Raw genomic sequence first — 26,842 nt, 5'->3', positions numbered from 1 at the left:
TATTTTTTTAACTTATGGACAAAAGTTGCATTTTGCACGTGTTAAATTAGAGGGTCCCACTGACCAACATTGCTCTGTACAGTCAATCTAGGAGTCGTTGATTCTTGAACCTTCGAGGGTCCCAACTTCCCCACCTGGGAGAAGTCGAAACTCCCTTTGTGTTACACGCACGTGTTTCTCTCTTTAGTCGTTTTATTGTCAGTTCTTATAATTTCCAATGTACGGGAAAAAAAAAAAAAAAAAAACACCCCTTCTGTGCTGCTGCTTTCATCATGTGAAATTAGAACTTTCCTACGGCCTGGGGTTTTGGGTCCCAAGTTGATTTTGAATCAGACAAATGGAGCCGATACTCTTTTTGCCATTTGCACTTGTAGCGTTATTGCAACATACAAGAATGTCAAAAAACGAGTCCCTTCGGGGACAGCCGATGAAATTGAATAATTAAAACCAAAACCAGAATAATTTCGAAAGGGATAGAAGATGAAAGACCCAGTTCTCGCAAAGGAGTTCCACATCTTATTGTACTGGAATCTAAAGAAGTAGTAGGTAATCAACCTTCATGAGACTCTTTCTTGAAGCTAATAAAATGAGAAAGAGGCTATACGAGGCAGAAATTCTGATTGACTTCCTATGAGAAACAACAGATTTAACTTCCAGGTCTTTACTGGAAGCGATGAGAAAGAAATGGAAAAAAGATTAAGTTGCCAGCTTGCTACAGATTCATAACAGTTGCCTGGAGAAAACTGATCAAGATTCAAGAACTATTAACATTTCCTGTAGTCGTAGCAGAATCCGAAGAATTATTGTCCCCACCCATGTTTGTCATAGTCATCATCCATTGTTCAAACTCATCTTCGCCAATTCCATCCCAAAAATCAGTCCCAAATCCCATTTCCATGTCCATTTCCATGCTCACATTTCTCTCACTTTCTTGTTGCACATTTAACGACCTACTATTATCTTGATCAGGCACAACTGCAGCTGTCACTGTCGCTGTAGCCGTTCCTGTTGCTAGTGCTGGTGATGTTGTTAAATTGCCATCGCCGTTGCTATCAGGAAATGGGAAGTTAAGCTTAGCTCTTGGTCCACGGAATTCGATAGCTGCTTTATCGTAAGCGCGAGCTGCTTCCTCCCCCGTGTTGAAGGTTCCAAGCCAGACCCTTGCGGAGCGCTTTGGATCTCGAATCTCCGCTGCCCATTTTCCCCATGGCCTTTGCCTAACACCCCTGTAATTTTTCTTTACTCGTTTAGTTTTAGTAGTAGTTGCTCGCTTCTTTTCTTCTTGCTGACTTGGCGGGAAAAGATTGCACGACTGGCAGCCGTCAATTTTGCACAGGTGGCACTTACCCATAACCTCACTCGCTTGAAATACCATGTTCCCGCAATCAGCGTTGACCCCAGCAGTAACAGTGGAACTAGAAGCCCCGAAGGCACCTAAATCGAAAGAGGTGGAGGAGGAGGATGGGGTAGAACCAGTGATGACGTTTGTGAGGGCAGAGACCATGACGGAGATTTCTTGTTGGCGAGAAAGACGATGAACTGATGGTGGTGAAGGCGGCATTGACCGTGTTGGTGACTGGTGACTTCAGGTGAATTTTCGAGCCTCTAACTTCGCTTCGCCTTTTCTCTGGAGTTTCCAGACTTGGGAGGGTTGTGGGGACAAGAAAAGAAGAGAGGAAAGCAGCGTTTTATACGGAGACTGGAAAGGTGCTAACGTGGCATGCCAGCTGGAACGCTGTTAGCACGCGGGTTACCAAATATGTACAGGAGCACGTGCGCAAATAAAAATGGTGGGCCTATAATGTTACGTGGCTCCTGACGTCAATAAAATAAAACAGAGAGAGTGTGGTCAATCAAAGGCCCAACAAGACAATGACCTGGCGCCAGGTTACTTTCACTTGTTTCTTCCATTATTCTTTCCTTTTTCTACACTTTTTCAATTCATTCTTTGACTAGGTCAAATTAGATCCAATCATTTGTACATTGTATATTTTTGTAAGGCCCATTCATGTAATATATATATAAAACATAAAAATTATTATATTATAATTCACATTGATTGATTTAAATATAAGATATATTTTTAATTTTTTAAATTTATATATATTTTTATCCAAATTTTAATTTATATCTTTTTCATATCATTTGTAATTGTGTTGTTGGATCTAAAATTGCGTTAAATGCTCTATCCAGAAACAAGTAACCGTTGTCTTTTTTGTTTTGAATATCAATTTTTAAGGCAATTGGCGCAAAGCGACAAAGTGAAAATTAGGATAGAAATTACAGAATCCAATTTCCATTCTTTATGATTTTTTTTTTTTCCTTTGGTAGGAAAGAAGAAAATTGTATTTTCTATCAATACCATTGTTTTGGGAAGTTGTTCAACTTGATTAATTAATTCTGTCTTAGCATACAAAGGAATATGGAATAATGGCGAAGATTGGCAAAAACTGCTATATATAGTTTTTGACAGTTTAGCTTCTAATGTTATCGTTTTTGTTTTTGTTTTTTGTTTTTCGTCTTTCGTTTTTATTTTTTTTCTTTTTATATTGAAAATAGTTATTTTTATTTTTTATTTTTGAAAATTGAAAATAAAATTTTGAAAAAATTGCTATATATAGTTTTTGACAATTTAGGGTTCATTTGTTAACGTTTTCGTTTCTCGTTTTTATTTTTTCTTAAATTGAAAACAAAAATGTGTTTGATAAGTTGTTTTTGTTTTTGTTTTTGTTTTTGTTTTTTTTTAATTAAAATAAAGTTTTAGAAAAGCTGTTATATATAGTTTCTAAAATTTTAGGGTTCGTTTGTTAACGTTTTTGTTTTTTGTTTTTCGTTTTCAGTTTTTTTTTTTTAATTTGAAAAACAAAAAACATATTTGGAAGGTTACTTTTGTTTTTTATTTTTGAAAACTGAAAATATAATTTTGGAAAGTTTTAAAAAGTTTTAAAAATTATTGAAAACAGAAAATTAGTGTTTTTAATTTTTTAAAAATAATTTGATACTGATATCACAGGAGTATTATTGACAAAAATTATAATTAAACGACTATACTGATGTTACAATTATTATATTAAAAAATAATATTTTATTATATAAATAAAATTATATTAATTAATAAAATAATAATATATTAATAAAAAATATATATTATTAATTACAAAGGAAACCTCAAAATTTTAATAACTTTTTTTCACATATTTTTTCACTTTTTTAAAATAAAAATATTTTATCCAAACATATTTTCAAATTTAATAAATTAAAAATAAAATAAAATAAAATATTTAAAAACATAAAACACATAACAATATTAAATGACTCCTTAGTGTCTTTGTCATGGACTGCTACCATTTTTATATGTTGGCCGGTTGCCTTGTCCGTTTGGAGGTTTAAGCGAAAAAAAATGTAAAGAATTAACAACGTACGTCAGTGTTTCGTATTGCGACGGGAGACACGGCTGGCAAATTGTGAGATGTACGAGGGTTGAGGCAGAAGGACCAAAGCCACTCGTCAAAGCTCTAAGAGAACAAACAGAGACAAAGGTCTCCTCTCCTTTCATCCATTTGACAAATTCAAAAACCAACAAAGAAAAACCAAAAGATCACACTAAGGCTTTGACCATTCCAGACAAAAATCAGGTGAAAGAAAAAAGGCTGCCCGAGTCGACACATTCCAGAAGGAATTAAATAACGCTGGAAACTGGCAACAAGCTGTCTCTACACCGTACAGCAAGTCAATATCTGGATCGAGGCTATGGACGGCGAGGGTGAAACACGAAAAACGCTGCGTTTAGAACATTTATGATGATATGATCGCAGTGGCAGCAGCCTGGTTTTGTTTTTTTTTTCAGAGATTAATAGCATGTGAAAATAATTAAAATTAAATAAAGTAAATATAGTTTGACCCTCTAAAACATGATTTCATGACATTAACTATTCTTAAAATGAATAACCAGGATAAGACAAAACGACTTCTTCGACGAGATAATCGGGTCTATCTAGATCCCACTTTCTTCTATACCAGGATGATTCAAATTTATGTCCATTTATAGTTGTCCCCTTCTCCAGTACACCCCCATATTACACATTAATTTGTGGTGCCATTCCATGTCATTATCCTAAAAACAAAGTAACAAATTTGACCGAGAATGTTGTCATTCCAGGCGACGAGGTATCCAAAAAAATGTTTTATCCAACCTAACATCAAACACAGGCAATAATTTTTTTGAAAGGCTTTCATCTTGTCAACACTAATGTTTTATTTGATTCTGTTCACTTGGAATCTTGGATTAAGTTAGGTATGTAAGGTAACCCAAACGGACGCACGGTATTGCTTAGTAAATGAGAAAGTAACCGATTCAACGAAAATAACTTCCCTTCTTCATCCCTTGTATTCATTTCCACTAATGATGACTAATCCCAAAATATGAGTTTATCCAGAGAAAAGAATCGTACAGTAATTTGCCTATCATATAGCAAAAAGCAATCAAGACATGCTTGATCATCCCCTACTTCCTCATCTGAGCCCCCGAGAAGAATCAATCAAAAATTGGAAGCAATTGTTAACTTTTACCCGAAGCACTGACTGATCAGAGTCCAGAGACAAACCTACCTACACCAAGTGATCTCCTCAGGGCTTAACATCACCAGCAAGAACAAAAGAAATTTTACAAAATCTTCTGTCTAATCATCCTCAGAATCTGCATTTCAACAAAGTGACGCGACATTTCAGAAGAAAAAACAACCACTGTCAGGTAACAAGAGAGAAGATATGAAATTGCTCCTAGGGATCACACGGACAAAGAATTTGCAAATTAGACAAACTGGATTCAAGAACGTTTATTTCATAATTCAATGAGTTTTTATGTTATTTACAAGTCATTATCAACTCTGCTTCTTCAGGAGAGGTGGGAGTGTGGACAAGCTGACAACAAAGGATGCAAAATTAAGTGGTATGTTTCCATCCTATTCATTTAAGTCAAACTATTGTACACATGCTAATAATGATTCTTTTAGCATATCAAGCAAACTATAGATAACAAGCCACATGAAATCACTACAATGAAATTAGAAGAGAACTAGTAGATTATCATTTTTCTTTTCTTTTACATTGAAACTTAAAATGAGTGACTAGATGCATTGAGTGTAGTAGGTATTGTTATTCTATTTTATAACAAATAATTAATATTTCTCTAAGGTGCTCAAAAAACTGTCTTGCTATTGAGAATTCCAACACTTTCACGTTTCGGCCCTGCTCTCATTCCTTCTATTACTTATGTTTGGGGGAGAGAGAGAAGTTTTAACAGTTTTTAGTAACAAATGACAGCAGCAAAGAGAAGCTATTACAATTTCCAAGGAATAAAAAGATAAAGGTGCAGACAATCTCCAAACTCCCAAACATCATAAAACAAGAGGCAAATTGACTTTTCTTCTTTCATTTTGAAGAAAAAAAAGAGAAAGAAAAAGACTTACCAGATCTAATGTCTTCTCCAACTTTTCCTCTATTTTCCAATTGTCTCATGATCATTGAGCAAATGAGAACCCACCAGTAGACGTGGAATACGAGTAGCATCAGCAACATAGTATTAAAAACATAGTACAGGGATTTGGGATATGACTCTGAAAGATTTAAAAACTCCCGAACATCATAGCTGTGAGAGGTCAACCACGAGAGTAGATACATGATCAGCCAGTGTGCAGGTAATGTAGTAAAACCAAATTATTAACCATAAGGGCAAACCTTGAACTTTTGATGACCCAAAATGGAAAGAATATTAGTCGTAGCAACAGCCAAGAGATGGCAAACAATCCAAAGCACACGCTTGCACCAAGCTCCCTCTCGGAATACTTGAAAACTTTAGCCGCTTCCAGAAACACATCACTTGCATCATGTAGGGCAAGGATAATTGAACCAATGCGGAAAAAACTGTAAACAAGCAAATTATAATCTTCTTCCCGCTTGGATATCTACAAGTTAATTTAATTTATCAAACCAAATCATACAAAGAAAAGTTTAAAATTCTCACGGGCTATGTTCTACCCTCACAAGAATTCTGTCAAATATTCAATTGTGATATAAGCATCAATTCCAAAAAAAAAAAAAAAAAAAACTTGCAAGCAATAACTTTCCTAGATCTCGGTCAACAATTAGAAAAGGTCAATTCCTTAACTTGCAACACTAAAATAAAATGCTGAAGATATGAATTTTATCACAGCAATGACGAACATAAAAATAGCAGAGTGAAAAAAACTTGCAAGCAATAACTTTCCTAGATCTCGGTCAACAATTAGAAAAGGTCAATTCCTTAACTTGCAACACTAAAATAAAATGCTGAAGATATGAATTTTATCACAGCAATGACGAACATAAAAATAGCAGAGTGAAAAATGCCCGCATTTTCACCATGAATAAATGAAAAAGTTCACATACTGCAGAACATTTTAAAAGAAGGAATAAACTTTCTTCTTAGACTAAGAAATAGCAAAGCTTCCAGGTTGCCCTTTCGTCAAAACTACTAATGATCCAAAGGATGGCAATATACCACAATATTTAAAACCATAAGAGTATAATAGTGGCATCTAACAATCTGCCAGCTTATGGAGGCTTGCTGAAAGTAAACTCAAAGAAAGTTAAATGCATAGTACACCAGGGATACACTAATTTGTCTATACAAAACATCTGCTACTGCACCCACAATATATGCATACAGAAAAAAAACATACTTTAGAACATATGTATTATGCAATCTGAAGATAAATGGTCCAATGATGAGATTCCAGAAGATGTAACAATGACTATCAAAAGAATATTTGCCTGTCTGCTATATGGTAATGACTAGGAATTTGGTGCACATCCACAGAAACGGACAAGTTACCTTGTAATGTATGAGTATCCAATCAGGATAACAGTAATTACATGATGAGACATCATCACAGCAAAATCCTTCCTCCGAGTCTCCCAGGTAAGGAGTGCAGCAATGCTATAGATATAGAACCCACATTGGCACATGTAGAAAAGGCTTAAGGGAAGCCTGAACAAAAAAAAAATAGAAGAAGTAAATTTCAAATAGGTTGTTAGCAGGTATAACAAGCCCTAATCCTTCCACCATGCAGGACCCAGCAATTAAAGTAAAATGTAAAATTTAAAGAGAACAGAACATATGTGTTGGGGGATGTATCAAGGGAAAGCCAGATATATTGCAATAAAATACTGATAAATTAGATATATTCCTTGAAAGTGGAATAATATCCCAGGAGAAATTGTTTTCCCTCAAGATGGTGACCAGCATGACACTCCAGAGTCAAGACTGATACATTCACTCAAAGGAGGGAATGGGAAAGTTTACACCAACACCAATGAAAGCACAATAAAAAAAGTGAACAAACTCTTCGCAGATGATAAGAACAAGCTTAACTTAGGCTTACCAGCTAATAGTAAAGATAAAACATTAAGATTACTATCAGATAGGAGGACAAGGAAGCAAAAGACAAAACAAGAATGACAACAACGACAATAACAATCAGATATTGGATGCAAATTTGCTTTCAAATACATTAATACAAGAATGACTAAGCATTCACCGTAGCTTTACAAAGAGGTACACGCGAATAAGTACCAGCTTATCTGCAATTAATTTCAAATGAAGTAAAAAAAAGGAAATGTTTTGAGACACAATGCACAGAGTTGAAATATATATTTTAAAAAAAAAAGAGCAGAAAAATTGTTGGTCTGAATTAAAACAAAAGGAAAATAAGACATGAAACATTTTTTTCTTTTTGAGTACAGATATGCCACTTCATCTGGAGATACAAGAGTAGTTTCCAAAGCACTTCAACCACTAAAGACATGAACAATAATAGATTTGACCCACCTGTTAAAGAATAACTACAAACAAGAGAAAAGCCTTTCATGCAATGTCAATTTAGAGATCAGAAACATAGAGCCTTGACATCCAAGAGGGACAGTAACTTTCTGTCTATTAATGACAAAGACACTTATCCTCGCAAAGAGGTAAATATGACTGCATACTAGCACAAAATATGAGATTCATAAATACAACAGTTGCATATAAGTCCAGGAATATAGGTTACTCACTTCAACTCTTGATCAGGCCAGTCCCTGAAGTACCCTTTTGTATCTCTGAACCATGGCTCATAGAAGGTGATTTTGAGAACACATGTTTCAACAGTAGCATAGTATGCTAGCTTCCACATAGATTCTGAGCATTTCACAATTTTTGCCTGTGTAACCTCATTCATCTTCAAAGGAGCAGATCCATTACTCAACAACCAGATGGCCAACCTCTAAAAGAACATGAAGAAAAATGAAAATGTATTAACAAAAAAAACAAGTGATTCACTTACCCAGTTTATATATACTTGCACTTGCATGTAATATAAATATGAAATGAAACTATCAAAAGGAGAAACTGACCAACAGTTTGTTACCACCAATACAGTAAATAGAGCCATTGCTTTCTTTGACTATTATAAGCAAAGCCTTACATTCCAGGCCTGACTTTCAAATAGATGCATATCATTTCTAATGAAAGTAGAAGTTTCAAACATCAAGATTAAGAATAATCAACTTATAAACTGAAGCATAAATTGTTGGCTACTAGCTAATAAAAGCTCATTCCAGGTTTGCATTCCCTACACTCGCCACTTTGAATAGCAATATTTTTGCCTCTTCACGTGGAAAGCAAAAAGCACCTTCAAGAGATTCTTCTAGAAAAGACTTTAAGAAACTTAATGCTCATCCACGACCGCGGATTAAGCTTTACAAGCTATGCAAAAGCAAGAAAAATTCAACAAAATTCTGAAGTCACTAATCACTATCATTTGGTACAGATCTAAATCTAAACAATCCAACATTCAAAGACCAAGCTCTACTGTGTATTCATTTCTCTTGCCATGCTACACTTGTAAGATTCTATATTAAATAAACACATGAAATCGCTTCAAAAAGAAAGCACAACAGAGGCAAAGTTGGTAAAATATTTATTCCCCTCGTCCTCACCTCAAAACGTTTCCCACAATTACTTAACCATAGCATTATTAGCACATTTGCTTTTAAGAGCAGAGGGAGAAACATATAACATGAATTCATAGGCTGTATAAGGAGAGATGGAGTTGATAACACAATGGCAAAAAGTCAGGGAAGAGCATTGTCTGCATTAAGAAACTGCCTTTAAAAGTTATTTAACACAATCCTTATGTACCTCACAAATGTTTCTACAGCTACATCTTGTTTGGTTAAGATTCAATCAATGTGGTACAAATACAAACAATTGAATTACTGCCTCACAAAATGTTGGCGCGCAAGAGAGGATTTTCTCAACATTTACCAAATCCTTGTAAAGAAATATCACGGTGGCCTGACACAATTCTTTTAGACCCTCTAATATAAGTTCCATGATATCTTTGCATTTTGTTTTGACGAGGATTGGTGACTTTGCAAAATCATGGGAAATATATATGTTCAAAGGCTTCCTACTGGAAAATGGAAGAAAGAGAATTCTCAGATGCTAGAACCTCTTGCACTGATATCTCCCAACCATCTATTAACATGAATAATAACCATATGCCAACCATGTCATGAATACAAGCCAATTCCAATTGAATCAAATGTACATGCCCACAATATTTCTTGAAATTTATAGGACCAATTACAAGGATACACCTTATTGGTGAAACATATGCTTCCTTTCACCAAGAGCTTTAGTGCCAGAGATTAAATTATCTATTAGTGTAACAAGTACAGTTGAATCAAGTACGTCTCAGCCCTGAGACACAAGGACACTTGAAGAAGCAACTTGATTTAGGCTTTTGGAGATATTGTTACTTAACATACTGCAGGAAAATCTTCTGCTCTGAAAACTTTGCATAAATCAATTCCAAGGCTGCCCATAAATATGGCAATATATTTTCTTAGATTTTAGAAAATAGACATATGATAGCAGCACTCATCACCCCCACCCCTAAACGCACACACACTTTTTAATTTCTTAACAGTTTCTTGGATACAATGAATTTCAGTCAAATTAGAAATTTTAGAATCCTTTATTTAGTCTCTACGTACAAAACGGAATATTATAAAACTAAAAGAGCATTGCAGAATTAAAATTTGGAAACAATGAACTAATTTAGGAATCAATATTAAATGCAAATAACACAACGAAAGAGGGAATGAAATCTTACGCGAAAAATGAATTTGTCAAGGAAGAACCTAACGACAACGAAACCGAGCGCGAAGTAAACCGCTAGGAGGAAATGCCACGCCTCTGGCTTGGCATTGCGGTTCCAAATAGATAACTCCATCGGACAGCAGTTTCCAAAAGAAAGCATCAATCACAAGGGTCCAAAACTCGTCCAAGAATCCGATTCTTATTTCAATAATCCATTGCATTGAGCTTCCATTGAAGGTGATTGAGAGAGATCTGGTTTTCTAGCCCTAATTTTTTTGCCGCTAAAAAAATGGCTAGAAGGAAAAAAAAAAATTAGGTAACGGAAAAATGCAAAAAATATAAAAAAAATTTGTGAGGCGCGAGACTTTTCTCTTTTTTTTTTTTTTTAATTTCTTTTGAACTTTGGTTCAGGGCTTTCCCATAGCGTGGGTCCTCCCCTTTCCCGTGGCGTGACATGTGGCAGAAAAGTTTTTGTATGATTGAGATTTTCCCCTTTTAATGGATAATGATTTTATTTTTCAATGGCTAGTCAAATTTGAGTAGATAATTTGTGTTTCTACACAAATAAAGAGTCAAACATCAACAGGATTTCACTTGAAATTCTATAAATCAATAAAAATAAGTGTTGAGCCACAATTCTCTTCTAACTAAAATTAATACCAAAAATTAACCAATAATTTATTAAGATTCATCTTTTTCAACAAAAAAATTTTAAATTTAAATTTTATCGATAATTATTTATTAAAATTATTTTAAATAAATAATTTATAATCATATATTTTAAATTAAATGATTGAATAATTTATTTATTTTTAAATTAAAAAAAAACAAATATTAAGCTAATCTATCACAATTACAATGTACTTGGTAAGAATAAAAGAAAGGATGTGAAAGAAATTTTGTTTTTTCATAATTTTTTTTTCTTTCATAAAAGTGAAATAAGAGAAGAAAAAAATCAATTGGTTTTCGTTTCTCTCGCCAAATTTAATTCTTTTAAAGAAAAAATTTTATTTAATTTACACTCAAATTTAAAAATTTCAAAATCCGATTATTAATGAAAAATATCAAATAATATGGTTAATCCCTAAATTTTTATTTTCAACCTTAATTTTTAAGGTAAAGAGAAGTTAATAAAAAAAAAGTGATCACGTGTAAACAACAATTTATTATTATTTTAAATTTATATAATTTTTATTAAAATTTTAAATTATATTATTTTTATATTATTTATAATATTTTTTATGTCATATCATGGTATTTTATTTAAAATTATCAAATTTAATACGATAGAAAGAATATATAATCCCAATTAGGTTTGAATTAGTCACAGGGGAGTCCAAAATTTTCAAAAATAAAACATTATACTCTCGCAGCAGTATTTTCAAAAAAAAAAAATTTAATCGACAAATTTATTTGCTTCAAAGTAAATGATTTGGGATTCAAAATTTTCAAATGATTTTTGTTTATTTTAATTTTGAATTGATAATTTTTATGAGTTATGAGATATTTTAATTTGAAAATTTAAATAATTTATTTATTCAAAATTTTATAAATCATAACTAAATTTTGGTTTCGTTTGTTTCATAAAAAATTATTTCTGAAAAATATTGTTTGAATTAAAAGAGATGTTTTATTATTTAGATGAGTTAATTAAAAATGTTTTGGTTGTTTGATTATTTTTTGAAAATTTTATTTTTTAAAAAATATATCAATATAATAATTAAAATATTAAAAATTATTTATTATTAAAATATATTGAAATTATTTGTTATTAAAATTATTAATATTAAAATTAATTATATTTTAATAATAATATTTAATATTAAAATATTATGTTAATAAAAAATACTTTAAATAAAACTATTTATTATTCTTTATATTATTTATTAACATATTATAATATTATTTATTAATAATATTTATTAATATATTATTTATTAATATAATATTATTTATAAATAAAATTATGTTCAAAAGAATTTATATATAGTTTTACTTATAAATAATTTTTTTCAAAAAATAGCTTTTACTTTTTAAATCTATAAGATAATTTTCAAAAATATGATCTTATTTTTTATTGATAAAAAAGTTATTTTTTGTTAATCAATTAATTTTTCATCAAATAAATTTTTAAAAATATAAAAATTATTTTTTGAAAGTAATTTTTCATAACTTACGGATACGGAGTGTGTGTGTCATAGTTGTTCCATATGATTTGTTATGTTATATTTACATTGACTGGGAAAACTGGTTGGAAAAATCCAGATAAAATGTGGGGGGCTAATTTTTTGTGCCACTGGTTAGGACATTGCCCTTGTTTCGTAGGTCATTCCAACAGGACTGCCCTCGTTGATAAGCAGATTCAGGCCTTAAGAAATGAAATATATCAGGCATTGGAATTACCGGCGAAGGCACCATGGCTTCAAAGTTGAGAAGCATATCTAGACATGAATAAAGTTTAGGCCCTAGACATAGAATGTTCCCTCCAGCCAAGGGCACCTCTGTTTTTTCACACGATCAATCGGAAAGGTGACACGTGGCTTTATCATGGCCACTTCTTCAGACTGCCAGTTGAATCAGTATGCACGTGGACACGTGTTGCTTAACCAGTGGATGTTGTGAGTTGCGTAATTGCAATATTTTCGTGCTAATTCTTTTTTATATATATAATAAAAGGACAAAATTTTAGTATAAATAAGAAAAAAAATTAGTTCAAAATTAAATTTTTTATGTCTCCTCAAATGTCTTAATCATCAAGCTAAAAATTTGGGAATGATAATTTTTCTATTTATTATAGAGTGAAAAATGAAAGTTACATAACAAGAAATAATTTAAGATTTCATCAAATTGATTTATATAATTAATTTTAAAAGATAGTAATATTTGATTCATTTATTAATGAAATGTTATTCTTTGATTTATTTCATTTAAAAAAAGTTGTATTATTTATTTTATTAATAATATATAAAATTTATATATTAATAATATATTAAATATAAAATTTTTAATAACTTTTATTTAAATCTCATTAAAACTCTTTTACTAAAATTAATAATATACATATTCTAATGAAAAGTTACAATTACTAGCTGCAAAAATAACATGAACTGAATAATTATACTAAATCAAGGTGAAATTTGATATGATTTGAGAAACCCATGGTGAAAAATAGTAGGGTTTGGTTAGGGAGAAGGAAAGTTTTTGTTGCTGGAATGCTGGATGGACTCTTTCCCAATCCTGTAACATGGGATCGGCCTAAGGGCACACATGTTGAATAAAACTGCTGGATTCTTTCCAATATCTGGCTGGAAATCCTTGTTGAGGGACTGGGAATGGGGCATATTGAATCCCACTTTGAGAACCCACCACCTTCCACCTGCAAACAAATGATCATCACACCCAAACAGAAAGAGACTTGTCAAAATTATTAAGCACTAAAATATTTTACAAAAATGTTATGCCATTAAGAACAAAATTCTTGATTATAACCAATCTTTTGTAATACTATACCTAAATCTTGTTACAAAATGGTGAACCAAAATGAGAGCCTCCAGCTTGGCTAACTCGTTGCCGGGGCAAGAATGAACGCCGTTGCCAAATGGTAAGAAGGTATTGGGTTTTGGAGCTACCTGCTTGAAGCCAAAGCCAGAAAAACAAAAACTGTAAGCTTTTTTTACCAGCCTATTTTGCTGCTTGTGTGTGTGTGCTTTATTTGTCGTATGTGCACGGGTATGGAAAAGAAAACGATCAAAGTTAGTGGAAATTTGCTATAGTAAATATCTAGAACACCAAAATACCTCAAATCTAGATGGATCAAATTCATGAGGATCAGAAAAGAATTCTGGGTCGTGATGAATATTCCTGAACAATGGCATCACTTTCCAACCCTTGGGTATTAGGTATCCTGTACATTTAAATGTGAAACAACAGATGATGATACTCATTAATGAGAGTCCTTAAATCCAATACAGATAAAGAATATTCCCGTTTAAGCCTTTAATTACCCCTATATTCCACATCAACTACTGCTTCCCTGAATGTGAAAGTTATGATGCTTGCCATCCTCAAGCTCTCTAGCACAACCTGGAAATTAGCAAAAGTTCAGAGGTTTCTTGAAGTTTGCTTTTCTTGAAACAATCCGCATGACTTTAAACAGTTCATACCCTATATGTAAGAGGCATGCTCCTTGTCTGTGCCCATGTTAGGGGCCTCTTTCCTCCATCGTTTGACCCGTATATCACCTTTTGCTCTGCCTGTAACGATTTTGGCAATCATAAATTGAGACATATCAGATTCTCGGATTATAATTTTCTACGAAGTTTTAGTGGAATTCTATTATTACCTTAACAGCTTCCAGAAGTTTCGGGTCATCATGGAGGAATTTGAGAATCCATGTTATAACACTGGCTGTTGTGTCCTGGGCAGCAAAAAGTACTCCAATGATGTTATCAGCAATTTGTTCTTCAGTCAAAGTTTGCCCCTTTTCATCCTTGAAGTTCAATAAATGGCCCAAAAGGTCCTTCTCCGCCAGCCTTTTCTCCTTTCTCTCACAAATTATTTCACCCAGAATCTGATTCAGCCTTTTCCTTGCCTTTTGAATAAGAAAAAAAAAAAAAGAATATATCAGAATTGCCTCCAACTGATCACATATGATTCTCTGACAACGACAGACGAAATGGTTCTTACAAGGAGTGCTTTGTGATATGCAGTCCCAGTAATGTTTGTAGGGAAAGAGTTGTAACCTTTATCAACTATCTGGTAGTTCTCCTCCAACTTCTCTTTGTAGCCTCTATCCAAGTGACCAAAAATGGAAAGAATGCCGACTTCAAAAGAGAACTGTAGAGAGTCAAGGAAACCCACATGTTAGAAAATCATGATCCAAACTAAGTGGAGGTCCCAGGACTTTAAAAAAGTTTTTAAGTACAACGAGGTTCACATTAGAAACATGTTTAAAGATGTAGTCTAACCTTCTTCATCTCATACAAGGTGTTTATAACTTGTCCAGAGGCAGCCCATGAGTCCATGGCAGAAACAGCTATTTCTTCGATATCAGGAATTAACTTCCTGATGGCATCAGGGGCTAGTGTTCTTTGAACCAACTTCCTTAGTTGAGTGTGGCATTCACCCTGGTGAAAGAATAGCGCATAAGGGCCAATCAGCTTCTCTTTGCTTTTGGGGTACGTTGGCTTGAACAAGTGAGCATGAGTCACCAGCACAAACCTTGCAGCTTCAGGGCTGGCCAGCATGACGCAAGGGCAACCAAGAATGTGGGTTTTGAATATTTCTCCATATCTGAACATGAAAAAAAAATGGCACCACCAACCAAGTTCAGTACACTACATGCAAAAAGCAGAGAGCTTAAGTACAGAAAGGGAGATGAACAAGAAATAATACACCTAGAGAGCATGGAAAAAACCTCTTTTGCTTTGTCAAAAAGAAGATATTTGGGTCTTGAGAGTAGAGTTGGAGAGTTTCTCCAATATATGGCCAACCCATTGAACCTGGCGGAAGCTTAAATCTTTTTATAGGAAGTCCACTCTTTTGCTTCCTTATGAATGGAAATGAAAGAAGAGTGAAGAGAAAGAGAATTACGTATGGTAAAATAGAAACAGTCTCCATAGAAAAAATGTAGTCCCTCTCTGTTTCCCTCTCTCTCTCTCTCCCTTTGCCCAATGAGATTGTGGTGTTGCAGCTAGCAATAGGTTATGGCAAAAAGGATTAGTGAATATATGGTGAACGATGCTTTGTTGTGAAGATGATATCAGTGGGGGGAGAAGGTGAGGTGGCTTGGGGGTTTATATAGAGTGAAGTGTGTAGCAGAAAGTTGACAGGGACAACCAATTTTGTGGTTCAATTTTGGAAGGATTATTGCTCCAATTCGGCTTTTGCTAGTTTGATTTGTAATAATTTCATATATATAAATATCATCCACGCTGGCTAGCTATAGTATTACACATTCATCACGTCATCTTTTCGATTTGAAAAAGAACGAGTGAGTCCTAGAAATTACTCTTTCCTTAATGCACATCAATGAAATTGACTGGCTGACGTAAGGAAAAACAAAACAAACAAATCACGTAAATAAGAGTAGGAAAGGTTGGGGTTAACATTGCAAATCAGGTTGTTAATAGGGGGAAGATTTTTTTCCTTCTAAAATATATTTTCTGAATTACCTGTTGTTGAAGAAAGACATAGTCATTGACAAGATCTACTGCAAATGGTGAGGATGAACTCCTTTACTGTATGCATTCCCCTTAAGCTACCAAACTCTGTTAGGGGAAAAGACATGGCAAACAGGTCAGTCCAAAGGAAAGGATAGCAGCAGCTAGCATTTCTTTCGAGCAAACTAGCAATTGGCTCTCCTTAAACACATGGAAAGATACATTAATGTTTGTTGCTATTTCCCCATTGTGGACAAGATCAGGTCTAGTATTTTGAGGATAAATAAAGAGTTTAATTTAATACTTATCTATATTAATATTATAATAAATAGTTAAAATTTTAAATTTTATCACTAGTATATAAATAATAACCTAATTTATTTATTTTTATTTCCCTTTTAATTGATTCACCAACTACTACCCTCTCTTTGTTCCAATATAGTGGAGTTATAAATTTATTTTGACACATTAAGTTTAAAATTTTGTTTTCTTAATCATTGTGATTTAACGAACCAATGCAACGTTTAACTCAATTAATTAATATTTAATAAATCTAAAATTAAAATTGTTTAATACTTACAATTTTTTTTTTATTTCCAAATTGCAGCATCTTTCATATGAAAAAATTGTACAAGTATACATACCATAAGCTACATTAGTAGTATCATTTCTTTTCTTTTTTTTTTGTTTTCACTTTGGCAATATTGTTTCTTATAATTTAAAAAAAATTGAGACACTTTAACATTTTATACAATCATAAATATTTGCATTTTTCTTTAAAAAAAAATGAAGTCAAGATTTTCTTTTATATTTTAAAGATAATTGAGATGCTACTTTTTCTTTCATGTACAATTGCGTACAGAATCCTATAACCAAGACCGACCATGGTAAAAAGGAAACACACCTATCCCCCATTCTTTTGTTTGACATGCATGGTGAAGAATTTGGTACTTGAATTTAGTCTTGGTTGTAAAAATTGGTATTCCAAACAAGAAAAAAGACTTAAATTCCATACAAAAGAAAGATATAAATTCCATATCTTATTGGTCGGTTGATAATGACCTTATCTTTATTTTTTTTTCCTTTTTTCCACTTTTTTACAGTCAAAAAGATATATGGCCAAGAAAAATATACTACTGCAAACATTTTGGTGATCAATGCCATATTTTATGTTAGTTTTAAGATGACAAGTTGGGTGATTTGGTAAATAAAAATTAAACATATGTTTGATTCATTATTATAGTAAATTTGCATTTTACCATTGATACTTAATTATTTACTAGTTAATTAAGTCTTATATGGATTTTTAAGTGTTTTTATTTAAGTATCAATGTTGAAATTAAACAATTTTAAAAAAAATCTAAGTATCCAATAATTATATTAAAACTCTATTCTATAAACAAAACAACACAATAAGAGGTCTTCCATAGTATCAAAACTTGAGAAGGGCAACGGAGTAGATATTTGTTATTTTTAAAATATTTGTATTCGAAATCGTTTAAATTTAATATTATTATCTAAATTCGAATCTATTTAAATAAATATTATCTATTTAAATATTGAATTAGTTAAAATATTTATTTAATTTAAAATTTAAGTTTACTATTAATTAATAATAAATAAAAGTTAATTTTTAAGCTTTGAAACTTTCTAAAAATAACGAATTTGAAAACAAATTAAAATATTTGTTATTATTTATTAAAATTTAAATGAATTCAAATATTAAATATCTAAATGATATTATCTATATCCACTTCAAATTTATTATGAATAATAAATATTTTATTTGTATCTATTAATTATTCAATACAAATGAATTAAATAATAATGAATTTCTATTTATTTACTATCCATTATTATTCTTATCAAAACTCTAGATAAAATTCAGGATTCTATCTCCATATGTATCCAAAAAATAAGTAGAGATTTAATCTTCAATTAAAATTTCAATGCGATAAAAAAGTTTTTATTATATTATTTTAATTTATCGAAATGATTTAAAAAATAAACATAAAAATTCAACAGATCCTATTAATTAATGTCATTAAATTACGGATAAAGATTAACATAAAAATGGCCGCAGTTCTTTTTTTTTTTTTTAGTGGTTTTTTTGAAAACAAGAAATAGCATAACCTTATTAAGGACGTAAAAATATTAAAATGAAAAATCCAAGGGCAGGTCCGTCTTTTTGTGCTGGAGCGTTTTACAGGCCAATCGAGTTAAATCGGCCGTGGCGGGACCCAATAGAGGACCCATGAATTGATACGGCGGTGCATGACAGCTCACAAGATCGCGCCGTTATGATCTTCTCGTTTAGTCGACCGAATCAGCCTGGGACCATGCCACATCAAGTCACATTTCTGGACGTGGGACCCCATAGTACCGACTAATGCAGGCGTGGAAGTTTCCCGAGGGTAGAGAAGCTGGGGACTTACTGTCCACTGAAAAATTTTCCCATAAAACATGCAACGTCAGGACAAAAGGTGACGAAAGTCACGATTAAAACAGAGCTTGCTAGCCACGTGTCATGAATCTGGTGGTGAAGATCGAGAGAGTTCGGAGACGGAACGAGAATCAAGTATTTCACCATTGGTCAACATGCTGTTAAAAACTTTTTTTTGGTAAGTAGATTATTTTTTTTTGTTTGATTATATCCTATGATGTAATATTTCTCAAAGGATTAAGGAAAAAAATCTGAATTTTAACCATTTTTATGTTCTTTTTTTTTATTTAAATACATGTAAAATCAAAAAAAAAAAGACCCAAACAATATAACAATTACAATAATTTTACCTCTTTAATCATGTACCAAAAGTTTTTACAAAATGTTAGGCAAATTAATATTTTTGCACGTGTGGAATTATTGGGCCTGTAATATATATTTTTTACATGTGATTGACTATCATTCATGTCAGAAATTTTGTGGGAAAAATCAAGAAAGTTTGGCAAGAATATGATGCTGGGGTATTTCACATCAACCAATCTTGTCAGATCATGATGCTAACCAAATAATTATATATATTTTTTAAGGTTATGAAAAAATATATATTTTTTAAGAGTGATTAAGAATAATTTTATTGAGTTTTTAATTTTTTTTTTTTTTAGTATTAACTATATGAAATTTGATCCATGAATTTATTTATGTGAGAATTATTATTAAATTTTGATATGATTTAATTATAATTAAGGTTGTTAGTTTAACTTAAAATCAACGGATTTCGATACGATTCGATCCAATCTCATAGGATTGATTTTTTTTTTTTTAAATTAAATTTTGAATTGGATCAATTATTATTAAGAGAAAATCATAATCGGGTAGGATTTGGATTTTAGGTAAACACGATCCGATCAGATATTATATATAAAATTACTTTTTAATTTTTTATTTATATATATTTTTATATTTATATTTAAAAAATAATATTTTATTAATTTCGAGTAGAATCGAATGCAATTTATATAATATTGAGTTAAGATCTGATTCGAATATAAAAAATAAAATAATTTTTGGATCGGATACGAATTTGAATTTTATAATTATAAAATCGAATTGGATTCGAGGTGAGCAAAAATTTACTCCGATCCAATCCGTTGCCAACCCTAATTATAATCATAAAATCATAATTAAAATTTTATTTATTAATAAAAAGCATATTTATCCAATTAAAATATTTAGAATAAAATTTATTTGTTTATTATGAATTGAGATTTTATGATTGTTATTAAATCATGTCAATGTTTAGTAAAAGCTTTACAAATATGAATCTATAGATAAAAACTTTAGTTAAAATTCTTATTATAATTTTAGCAAATGTTATATTGTGTCAAATAAAAAAAAAACTTTTTTTTAGCAACAAAAAAAACTTACTTTTAGCGACAAAAAAATTTTACATAAATATAAAAAATTTTACCATCTAGTTTTTTATTTCATTGGATTTGGCTCTTCTTCTTTTTCAACATTAAATAGAAAATTCTATTGATGCTTAGATTAAAAAAATACATAAATATAAAAAATTTTACAATCTAGCTCTTCATTAGACCATCAAAAAGACTATCCATTTAATATTGAAAAAGAGCAAAGTCAAATAATGTAGAATGTTTTTACCATCTTATTTTTTTATTTTAAAAAATGTTCTCATAGGAAATTAATATGAGAAATTAGATCAATTGCTATATCTAATTTCACATTAAGTGATTTAAAATTAGTTCATATCTTTTTAGACTAATAATGATTTTAACACTTTTCCATTCCCTCCCCAACCCAAAGAAAAAAAATTCTAGTAAATGGTATTTTATAACCAAAACTTTAATACTTATAAGTCTAGTCAACTAGTTGTATCCAGATTCAAACCACTCCAACAATTAAACCAGAATTGGGACATATAAAGTCAAAGTACTTTTGACATTAATAGTATAATATATATCTATTATAAAAGTTGTCTGCAGTATGTATTGAAGGGATAGCTAAGTAATGTTAAAAAAAAAAAAAGTTAAAGGGTTAATTTTGGACAAAAGCTTGCTATTACAGTTTTCTAGTATCATTAAAATCTTTCACCAATTCTAAAAATTAATTAATTAAATCTTTCATTAAAACTTTATTTTACTTGGTGTAATAGGATCACACTACTTTAATGGCTAATGAATATCTAATATACATATTTTTTCATCTCTTATTGTTTAGAATTGTGACATGTGCGACTGTCACACATGCAACCTTCTTTTGTCATGAAAAATCATTAAGTTACCATATATTCATTTTAAATTAATAAGTTATTCAAACTTAATTATCTATCTTTTATGTCTTTCTTCCATTAGGATTTAGAGTAAAGATGTCAATGGTTAAGGTATGGAAATGATAAAACATTCTTTATCCATATATTTTCATATTATATCAATTCTTGTACTTATATATAACAGATATTTTAAATTTATTTTTATCTCTATCTCTGTAAATATTTAATGGGTATGGGTAATCCCCGTACCCATAACTTTAAAATAAATAAAAAATAATAATTTTTGTATTTTTAACTTGTATATTTAGGTTTTTTTACAAATATATATTAATATATTTTTTTCAAAATAAAAATATATTAATTTTAATAATCCAAAATAATAATTTATTTATTCACTAAAAAAATTATTTACTATATATATATGTATGTAAGATACGAGTATGAGGTGAGTGTTATATTACTTATCTCCATTCTCTTACCCAATAAAAATTTAAAATCATACTTATCCCCGTTCGGGTAAAAAATTAGATTTTTCATTAGATATGGATAAGATTAACATCCTTTGTTTAGAGCCAAGAATGCTTCAATTTTCATTCATAGTCTCCTGCCTCCTCAATTTAAAAAAAAAATTGTTCTATTTCCTCATTTAAGAGATAATGGATCTTCGAAAAAGTCTTTAGAGCTTAAAAGGAGATGAATTTGCATTATTTAATTTCTAAATGTAAGTAACCAATTTTCTCCCCTCATTATTATCTATTTATTGCTTTCAATTTTCATTAAAAAAAAAAAAACAAATTATGTGACTTAGCTAAGATTGTTTGTTAGTTTATAACTTAGCTAAGATTCATTTTACTCTTTTAATTGTAAAAAAGATGACATTTTTTTTATTATTGGTCCAAATATTGATTTTCAGGCAATATATATATATATATGTATATAAATTATGTGATACACTGATAGTAAAAATTTTGACTCTATAAACGAGGTAAAATAATGATACATGTTTCATTTATTTTTAAATTAATTTTTTTAAAATATATAAAAAATATGTATCATCATTTTAATTTCGTTTATAAAATTAAAAAATTCGACTGTTAATATATCAAATAATTTCTCATATATATATATATATATCGATTTAAAAAAAAAAAAAACTTTGTAGAGAGCGAGCAATTCATGATTTCAGGGTGACATTAAATAATGGTTTCAGAGTCGATTCACATAATAAAATATTATTATTTTATTATATAATGTATGCTGCAATAGTAAAAGATATATTTCAAAAGATAAAATAAACATGAACATGCTTTTGATACATTTCAAATATCTCATAGATTTTAATAATGAAAAAGTCACATAATTTATATACATATATATATATATATATTGCCTGAAAATCAATATTTGGACCACGAGCAAAGCTGGCATCAATTGTTGTTTTTCTTTTTTCTTGGTTTTTTCATTTTTGGATCAACTTGGCATCTATTGTAAGTTTTTGCCACATTTTTTTTTTTTTGTTGTCATTTGCCGACATTGCGAAAAAATGTTTTTACAAGTATATATTTAAAAAGTTTAACTTAAAGTTGAAAAGAAACACTCATAAGAATAAAATTATGTGACAACTAACATAGATTAATCAATCATATGGTAATACGAAAAAAAAATGATTCCTTGTATTTGAATAGTTAGATTGTTGTATTTCTTCTAAACTCAATCCAAATTAAAAAAATAAATTTCAATCATATCTATTAAATTTAATTTATATAATAAAAAATTAAAAATAATTAAATTAAGTTTAATAAAATTATATTTAATTGACATATATATACAAGTTAAAGATAAAAATCATATATATTTTATTAATTAATAAAATATATATGATTTTATTTTTCATATATATATATGTGAATTTGGGTCAAATTTAAGATTTAGATATTTTGTCTGTTGTCCGAAATTTAAACAAATTTAAAAATTAATCAAAATTTCGTTTAATAAATTTTAATTTTTTATCAAATTTTCTTAAAATTTAGATGAATTTTTAAGTTTAGACAAATAATCCGACCCTTGTACAAGACTAATGGGGCATCGAATTTTGGCAAAAGCTAAAATTATATATAGGTTGAAGAAAATTTATGCACTTCAAACTCAAAAACATGTTTAGGCCAAAAGCTCAGATAGCCTATTGTTCTAATTCTTAATTTGCTTAGCTAATCAGACACAAATAATCCAAATTTCTTTCTAAACTTAACCAGGCATGATCTTGCAACATCCCTTTTGACATGAACAATCATGCAGCCATGGAAAATTGAATTATTCCTTAGGTACTTGTATAATTGCTTTACCCGGTGCATGTCCCATTTCAAGTTAAAAGTGAGAGGGATAGTTCACTCTTATAGATAGATTATACATATATCGGTGAAGCTGTAAAGCTTTTATGAATTGATAACAAAGAACTTTGCGGCTGCAGATAGGCATACGCAATTCAATGGATTCATCATCTTTGGGGTCCTTTTTGTGTAAGATATTCAGAAATTCGAATCACAAACGGCCAAATAAAATCATATCCAGGAGATCAGGGGAGTGCTTCATATTCTTCTTTCTGTTCTCTTTCTCCACGCTTGCAATTATGCATGCCTATGTTTACCTCGAGCACATTTTGGACATGTAGCCTTACTATAGGTACGAGATTGAAAATCTTCAACTAGATTTCCAATTGAGACTGCTGAAGAGAAAGGCAAGAGCAGGACGGTACTGAACTATTCCTCTCAGTTTTAATAATTTCAACATAAGTACAGCTTTTCCTCTCCATACTGTGACCTACCACTTGAACAAAATCCCCCCCCTCCCTCCCTAGAGAAAAACATTTCCAAAATGCACTCTTCCTTCTACTTTAATCAACTCAAATCTAGCTCACAATATCCACAAAAACAAAGCTGTGACATGATGCAGACGCTATGCTTATGAATGAAAACTTAAAAAAAAAAAAAGCAATGAATTTCTTTCTCTCTCACACTCGTCTTTCTAAGTAGATTCTCTTCTCCCGTAATTAGTTTCCCAAAATGAGACTTGCTGGATTATTGTTTGCGTTCATAGAACATGATCAGCACGAGTTACAACTTTGCTAGTTCCAATTTATTTGTCCCACGTAACAAGCTTGTATGCATTGCACTTGCTCATATAGCTTTTGTAAAATTAACATGAATTGATGGCCAATGTCGACTTAGGTCCATCCTAGAGCAAAATTTCAAATAGAGGCAAAAGGTGAAAGGGGTGTGGCAGGGTAATTAAGCTGAGGGGGGGGGGGTATGAAGAAAAAAAAAGGGTAATTAAAGATAGGTAGGGGGAGAATCAAAATCCAGAAAATCTGGAATTATCAAAAGAAACAAACAGAAGAGAAAGTGCTTCCAGATACCCTTAATGATGGCCATATCCACCAAGAATTAACCCAGCAGTGACCCTTTTCACTTTGGCCTCCGATTCCATTTTTGGAACATACGGCAGGTAATCAATAATATCACGACTGAATGTGAGACTCTTTCAACCCCAACCCACCCTCATTGCTTGACCCCATGCCATCCATCATCTTCAATTTTGATCGTGATAGGAAGTGAGAGATAAAATCCAGGTTATTTCTATTCTGTGTCCAAGTTATTTATTTATTTTTTTGCAATGTAATTACATTGGAACAACAGGCCCTCATGTTGGTCCCTGCAACATAGCATTAGGACACAACCTATGCGATTTTGCTGTTTTTCTTGGTATTGTTCTTGTCTATGGGACCAATTTGGAAGTTCACTTTGCAATCGTATATTGAAATAAGATTACTACATATATTGAGATTATCTTGTTGGCCAAGCTGATGGTATATTGTTAACACTTGTAGTAGTACTACTTTTACAATGGCTATTTATTTGAATTAGTAATCGTTTAGCTTTTGCAAAGTTAGAATTTTTTTTATTGGACAAAAAAGTGCAAAATAATGTTTAAATTTATCATTATATTTAAGATAATAAATCAAATTTACCACCCATATTTTTAAAGAATGTAATTTTATTCTATTCATAATTTGATCCAAAAATAATTAAAAATTGAAATATTTTGTACAATATTTTTTATCAATTTTTTTTTTTTGTATTTTTAATCAGTTATAACACTAATAAAATAATAAAGTTAATCCATCACTTGAAATGCTGTCACTTGTAACTAAGGACAAAGAAATGGATTTACTCCTGATCTCCACGACTCATTGCAGACGAGCTAACACTGAAATGGCAGCGGCCTCAAACACGAAAGGTTTTCTTCTTATACATTGGATTAAATTTAAGCCTATCACTAGAATTAAGAGTTCAACAATTCACCAACAAATCATGCTTTTTTTCATTCAAAACAAAGTTTACATATTAATTATCTTGTTAATTATGCATTAAGAAGTTGCAATTATGATCATCATCAATTAGATATGCTTTTCAATCAGGTTTTTCTTATCTTTGTTTCTTTCATTTACTTTCTTTAAGGGGGATTGATGTCGGATACAGGAAGGCAATGAACTTTCCAGGTGTTTCATCTATACTGGGAAATTTCGTAAGAATGCAGTAAATAAAGATAGTGATGTAACGAGAAATGTAGCAAACAATGAATAATAATGGAGGGTTGATTAAAACATATGTGGCCATCTGAAATCGTTTCAGGGAGGCTGCTGCCGGGGACAATAGGTTTACTGATTTATCATTTTCGGGTCGTTATCGATTCCTTAGTAAGGCTGGCTAATTCTTGATCTACAAAAATGTTTAACTGTAAACTGAGTCTTGTTGCATTTTTTTGTGGCTTCCATTTGTATAAGGTCACAATGGACAGCAATAGAGTAGACTACATTCAAGTTCCAGAGAATGGCTATTTTTTTTCTTCTGGTCACGTCTTGTTCTTTCATTAATATGCAATTGACAATTTGTGAGCTCTTTGATTCTAACTTATCAAGCAAAGGAGCAAGTTGTGGGGTGGTTACCGGTTGAATATCTGAATCAGATGTCTTTGTCGACAACATTATCAATACCGCAAATCTATTTAGTTTGTTAACAAGTTCATCCTTTCATTTGGGATTCACTAATTCATAATCTCATATGAAATGATTGGTTCCGTTTAAGGTTGACAATCCAATTTATATCCAACAAGTTTCGATCTGATAGATATTATAAGATAAGTCTATGCAATCTTGTCATATCTTGATTAGGTATATATATTTATTTAAATTTAAATTTTTATATATTTATATATTTATATTTAAAAATAATATTAAATAATATTTTATATTTAAAAAATTAATATTTTATTAATTTTAAGTTAAATCAATTACGAATTTAAATATATACAAATTAAATTAAGTTTAAATATAAAAAAATTATTTTATTATCAAATCAAATTCGATATAAATAAAAATTTGTCTCAACCCAATTCGTTGCTATATCTAATTCCATTCTTGTGTCTTTCTCAAAAATTTCTGACAGGGTTTATTTTCCAAATTTTTAGGTTTTTTTTTTTTGATCCTAAGTACACTGTTACAACTTGTGTCATTGAGAACTTTTTTAACAGCAACATTTTTACATTACTAACATTACTTTTTTATGAATTTAACTAAAAGATTAATCTTGAATTATGCCCTTTTATTGGAAAGATGTACATTAATCTTGTGTTATCGAGTGATTTTACTTGTTAGTGTCTGATAAGATGGGGAAATTATAACATTTCCTGGCTCCAGTTTCATCTATTAG

At 30.6% G+C, this 26,842-nt stretch overlaps 3 protein-coding genes across 3 annotated transcripts; all 3 read right to left on the bottom strand.

Annotated features, from left to right (window-relative positions):
• Positions 1-397: 397 nt before the first annotated feature.
• On the bottom strand, positions 398-1,849 carry LOC111283100 (ethylene-responsive transcription factor ERF109-like). The gene has a single exon (XM_022871506.2). It carries the CDS (start codon positions 1,559-1,561, stop codon positions 755-757), a length of 807 nt encoding a protein of 268 aa, XP_022727241.2. The 5' UTR covers positions 1,562-1,849; the 3' UTR covers positions 398-754.
• A 2,504-nt stretch (positions 1,850-4,353) lies between these two features.
• Positions 4,354-10,566, bottom strand: LOC111283138 (ceramide synthase LOH2-like). Its single transcript, XM_022871563.2, has 6 exons — positions 10,197-10,566; positions 8,092-8,300; positions 6,872-7,027; positions 5,737-5,922; positions 5,469-5,647; positions 4,354-4,696 (listed from the first exon to the last, which is right to left on the bottom strand). The coding sequence occupies exons 1-6, from the start codon at positions 10,341-10,343 to the stop codon at positions 4,680-4,682; spliced, it is 894 nt and encodes a 297-aa protein (XP_022727298.2). The 5' UTR covers positions 10,344-10,566; the 3' UTR covers positions 4,354-4,679.
• A 2,657-nt stretch (positions 10,567-13,223) lies between these two features.
• Positions 13,224-16,209, bottom strand: LOC111282262 (abscisic acid 8'-hydroxylase 4-like). The gene is made up of 9 exons (XM_022870270.2): positions 15,600-16,209; positions 15,151-15,475; positions 14,870-15,019; positions 14,526-14,774; positions 14,347-14,436; positions 14,188-14,266; positions 13,981-14,087; positions 13,694-13,812; positions 13,224-13,559 (listed from the first exon to the last, which is right to left on the bottom strand). The coding sequence occupies exons 1-9, from the start codon at positions 15,800-15,802 to the stop codon at positions 13,439-13,441; spliced, it is 1,443 nt and encodes a 480-aa protein (XP_022726005.1). The 5' UTR covers positions 15,803-16,209; the 3' UTR covers positions 13,224-13,438.
• Positions 16,210-26,842: the final 10,633 nt, after the last annotated feature.

The sequence above is a fragment of the Durio zibethinus genome, chromosome 5, assembly GCF_047325235.1.
Source record: "Durio zibethinus cultivar Kanyao isolate XHJ-2024 chromosome 5, ASM4732523v1, whole genome shotgun sequence".
Classification (NCBI taxonomy): Eukaryota; Viridiplantae; Streptophyta; class Magnoliopsida; order Malvales; family Malvaceae; genus Durio; species Durio zibethinus.
Note: the sequence above shows the minus strand (reverse complement) of the source record. Positions and strands in the feature narration are given on the sequence as shown.

Bases quoted from the DNA above. Each gene is read 5' to 3' on its own strand.
- LOC111283138 (XM_022871563.2), bottom strand. From the start codon at position 10,343: ATGCTTTCTTTTGGAAACTGCTGTCCGATGGAGTTATCTATTTGGAAC. The intron at 8,301-10,196 runs GTAAGATTTCAT...ATGTTCTTTTAG, and splicing joins TTGACAAATTCATTTTTCGC to AGGTTGGCCATCTGGTTGTT. The intron at 5,923-6,871 runs GTAACTTGTCCG...GCTTGTTTACAG, and splicing joins GGATACTCATACATTACAAG to TTTTTTCCGCATTGGTTCAA.
- LOC111283100 (XM_022871506.2), bottom strand. From the start codon at position 1,561: ATGCCGCCTTCACCACCATCAGTTCATCGTCTTTCTCGCCAACAAGAA.
- LOC111282262 (XM_022870270.2), bottom strand. From the start codon at position 15,802: ATGGAGACTGTTTCTATTTTACCATACGTAATTCTCTTTCTCTTCACT. The intron at 14,437-14,525 runs GTAATAATAGAA...AAATCGTTACAG, and splicing joins AACTTCTGGAAGCTGTTAAG to GCAGAGCAAAAGGTGATATA. The intron at 13,813-13,980 runs GTATTTTGGTGT...GGCTTCAAGCAG, and splicing joins TTGATCCATCTAGATTTGAG to GTAGCTCCAAAACCCAATAC.